Below are 4,318 nucleotides of genomic sequence, written 5' to 3' on the forward strand. Positions count from 1 at the left end.
CACTACACAAATTCAATGGTTGAAAATTTTGCGTGAAGCCCCTAGGGATTTTTCGTGTCAACCGTCTGTTGCCGGCGTTTTGAATTCCAGTTTGTGATATACCTTCGACGCGTGTAGAATCAATTTTTAAGCCTTACTTTTATTAGTTTCTTGAATTTCATTCTCTTCTTTATAATCGGAGTCGTTTTTGTTTTTCGACCTAAAATTCGTTTAAAATTTTCATTACATTCCGTCCTTATGACAATTTTCGACTAGAAATCGCTCTATTTTCGTGTGTAATTTGACTTGCAAATCTGTTCAAGGCAGTCTAAATACCTCAAAATTTGTGTAGACCCCCCCAGTTGCAGTTCAAGTGCCTCTTAAGCGCGTATCATAAATCAATACCTTCGATAGTAGAAACAAAGTGAGTTCTTATCGCAAAATAACAGCGATACAAATGATTTGAATATCACGCACAACAAATGATTCAATCAAAGTGCTGGATCGAAGTTCAATTGACTATGTAATAATTAAAAAAGACGGAGAAAAAGTGTTATTAAAGCCAAGAATACTATTTTTGCAACAATATTACTAACAATCTTTATTTTTGGGTGTTGAATCAACAGAGTAGATAAATCAAGAGTTTCCGCACAATTCCGCGATGATTCGTCATAATTATCGTACAATTTTTGTTTTTTTTTTTTGTTCTGAACAGATGAACAAGTGTGATTTCAGAACGACTTGATTAATCTTTATGACTAAAAATTTATTGGTTTTCAAGTTGATTTAAGGCTGATGCTCTTACTGTCAATTGCCGTGAGCAACAATTATGAAATGTCGTAATACCACAAAACAATTAAAAGAACATCGTCATTCTTCCGAACTTTGAATTCAGTTGAATGCCGACATGATAAGTCGAATCTTGAACTTTATCCCAACATATTTCCGTCAACATTTTCTACGACAAACAAAAAACGTTTTTTGATTAGATTTTTATTTTTAGATGTATAATTATTTCGTTGGTTATCTGCTTGAAAAAAAAACCTTCAGTGTAATTATCAAAACATTAGTTTTCAACGCGTTTAAAATTAGAACCAACTAGTATATACTAGAATGCGTTCACTTCGTATTCTTTTGGAACAAAAATTAGTTGAAGTTTCTATAATAAGGAAGAAAATTGGTAACTGATATCAAAACAATTGGTTTGCCCCTCAAAAAAAAAAAATTACGCATATCGACAATTTAGTTTTTGTTCAATTCGAAAATCTAACTATAGATTAAAATCCATTTAATTCGAAGATCTAACTGTAATTAGAATTGGATATGAAATCTTCTTCATAAACAGTTTGCGGCTGAATATCAATGTTTTTAAATTGCTCTGGTCAATTGAAGTGCTTAATTTGCTTTTGATAAATCAAATGATTGATGTGTTTATTTGGTGATTTTTACGATTGCGTGTTCTCCGTTGATAATTATGCAATTACTTTCAGAATGTTTTGCTGCTATGGGTTGTATTTGGGTGCATTTATGGCATGTGCCATTGCATGCTATGTGTCAAACACCGTTCGTTACTATCTAAAAATGGCCACATTTTTATTTGGATCCATGTTGATTGGTACATTTCTGCCCATTCCCTGGCTTATCATGCGGCCACGAGATTATCGAAATGCTTTGTAAGTTCAGTAGAAACAACAAACCCAAAATCAAATCAAACAAACCATTTATCTTGATGGAGAAAATGAGCTGAGTGCACATTTTTCCGGTAAAATGATTTTGGCCAATTAATCGCATCGCGTTCTTATCGAATAGATTACCGGCTTGGGGCTGTCGATTGTTATTACGAGCACTTGGTGTACGGTACGAAGTACGAGGTTTGGAGAATATTCAGCAAAAACACGGTGCAGTTATTGTGATAAATCACCAAAGCGCAATCGATTTAACTGGTAAGCGATTTTTTTTGTAAACACTTGTGCTGTTTTCGCCGAAAATCCCTCGGTAAAATTGATTTTCTTTGTACTGCTTGGTTGTTGTTGTTTGCAATATTCATCTCATTCTTATCGTGTGTAGACAACATAAATCATGGAATTTGTTTCTCAATTTCGGCAACATTTTTTCACTAATATTTCAGCGTTCATTTCCAGTTTTTTCCATCGTTTTTTTTTGTCCTCTTTCCCTTTTCAGTGCTTGCATATTTGTGGCCCGTCATCGGTCGTGCAACTGTTGTAGCGAAAAAGGAGTTGCTCTATGCATTCCCGTTCGGTTTAGCTGCATATTTATGGGGCACTTTATATATTGATCGTGCCAACAAAACGGATGCAAAACACAAATTGAATAAGGAAATCCAAGCGATACGTGAAAGTGCCAAATTGCTAGTCTTTCCAGAAGGTACGCGTCATCAAAGCGACACATTGCTGCCATTTAAAAAAGGCGCTTTTTATACGGCGGTACAAAGTGGAAGCGCCATTCAACCGGTTGTTGTATCGAGATATTGGTTTCTCGACAGCCAACACAAAGTATTTGGCAGAGGTATGAAATGAAAAGCACCGATTATTTTTTTTTTCCTTTTGCATTTTGAAATCTGCTGACGAATATTTCATTTTATTTATGCTGAGATGTAAATGGGAGTTGAGAATTGGTTTGAGGATTTTTTTTTTGGAAAGGAAACCAACAACCAACTCGCGGTTTGTTCTTGAACCAACCGAATTTTATTGTTGAATGAGTAAATTTGTGTAGAAAAGGTAAACAAATCCGTTTGGCTAATTGGGAAAAGTGAAAAGTTAGTAATTTTAACGATTTTAATTACTCTTTTGATTGCTGTGGCAATAATTCATTTGCAACCAGCACAAAAAAGTCAAAAGCCACAATTTTCAATTTACTCCGGGTTAATTTGGATTTGTTCTCTTTTTCTGCACTCAAAAAAGACGTGATGTGGTTCATTGACACAACGTCATTTTTCATTCTCGTTCGCATCTCAGTGATAGATTTATGGTGGTTGCATTTCTATAGCGTGTGCATTTTCATCATCACAGGGCACAGCATCATTCAAATTTTGCCGGAGATTTCGTGTAAGGGTTTGGGAACAGACGACATACCAGCACTCGTAGAAAACACCCGCCAGCTGATGCAAGAAACGTATGAAAAATTGAATGCCGAAACGTGTGCGATGCACAATAAATGCGAATGAAGGAGCAAAAATGAAGGGAATAAAGTAAAAAAGAAAAAAAAATCGGAATAACGGTGAAAAATTTAAAAAAAAATTCTAAATAAATGTAAAAAGGTACAAAACCATCGTTTGAATGTGAATTTGGTTACAAATTTCCTTTTATCAGCATTGGAATCGACATTTATTATTATTGAAACTGAAAAGTAAATTAAAATGCCCTTTAACTTAGAAGAATTTGTAACCGTTGCCCTTAATCTGGCTTGTACATTGGCTGTGTCGACCATAAAATTCGTTTCAAATCAAAATAAAACTGCTTTGAAAGAATTTTCTGTAAGAAGAAACAAATTTTTTTTTATTCTGCTCTGTCTGCATTTGGGGAATGCGACCACCAAGACCGAATCGAACCTGTGTGTACATTCCATTTATTTTTATTATGAACAATCGTTCCCTGTCCAGTATTTTCATTTCGATTCGGTTTGGCTCTGGTATTGCAATACGACTACGTTTTTTCCTCTCGGTGTGTGGAGAACGTCAATCGCATTCCATTTACATTTCATTGCCCTCGAAAATGCCCCAGCCCATAATCATCTGTATGTGTTCATGTATGAAGCATCTCTACGCCGAGAGAGAGAGAGAGAGAGAGAGAGAGATGCGTGTTCAAACTTCAAGACGAAAATCCACAAAAGCAATAACTTTCGAAAGGGGAGTGGAAATCCATCGTATTGAGCTGCTATTGACATTTTGTCGGTGGTGGTTCAAACGATGCACATTTTCACAGCTTTGTATTCGACTCTTGACACCGGTAATCGCTGGCTGCATGTTGCAAAAGGGAACCAAATCAGTATGTATATTCTCTTTGGTTCTCTTGGGGGCTGAAACACTAACAAAGGAAACGTCCGATCTCAGATCGATATTCGGAGTAGTGTTTGCACTTTGTGTGTGTGTACCGTTTTTTGGGTTTGTATGGAGTGCAGCAGCAGCAGCAGCAGCAGCATCAGTATCACCATCATCATCGTCATGAGTCAACGAATGAGAAAAACAAATTCTGGTAACGCGCTACTCTATTGACTTTGTATTGTTCGCTTGTTCGTTTGTTCGTTTGCAATGCAGTCTCTCAATTTGTTGGTTCACGTGACCGAGCGTCAAGTTTCCGTATTTGTGTTGGCGTTTGCATTA

General features: G+C 36.1%; 1 protein-coding gene across 2 annotated transcripts; it reads left to right on the plus strand.

The window, feature by feature from the left end:
- The first annotated feature begins 145 nt into the window (after window positions 1–145).
- On the plus strand, window positions 146–3,483 carry LOC129567138 (1-acyl-sn-glycerol-3-phosphate acyltransferase alpha). Of its 2 annotated transcripts, none has more exons than XM_055443759.1 (5): window positions 146–502; window positions 1,470–1,652; window positions 1,789–1,922; window positions 2,161–2,505; window positions 3,009–3,483. In XM_055443759.1, the coding sequence occupies exons 1-5, from the start codon at window positions 462–464 to the stop codon at window positions 3,161–3,163; spliced, it is 858 nt and encodes a 285-aa protein (XP_055299734.1). In that variant the 5' UTR covers window positions 146–461; the 3' UTR covers window positions 3,164–3,483. The 2 variants fall into 2 exon arrangements, with proteins under 2 accessions (XP_055299734.1, XP_055299735.1); XM_055443760.1 differs by having other exon boundaries at window positions 147–403.
- The last annotated feature ends 835 nt before the right edge of the window (window positions 3,484–4,318 follow it).

Source organism: Sitodiplosis mosellana, unplaced genomic scaffold (genome assembly GCF_009176505.1).
Source record: "Sitodiplosis mosellana isolate CC-2019 unplaced genomic scaffold, AAFC_SMos_1.0 Smas_scaffold_5, whole genome shotgun sequence".
Taxonomy (NCBI): Eukaryota; Metazoa; Arthropoda; class Insecta; order Diptera; family Cecidomyiidae; genus Sitodiplosis; species Sitodiplosis mosellana.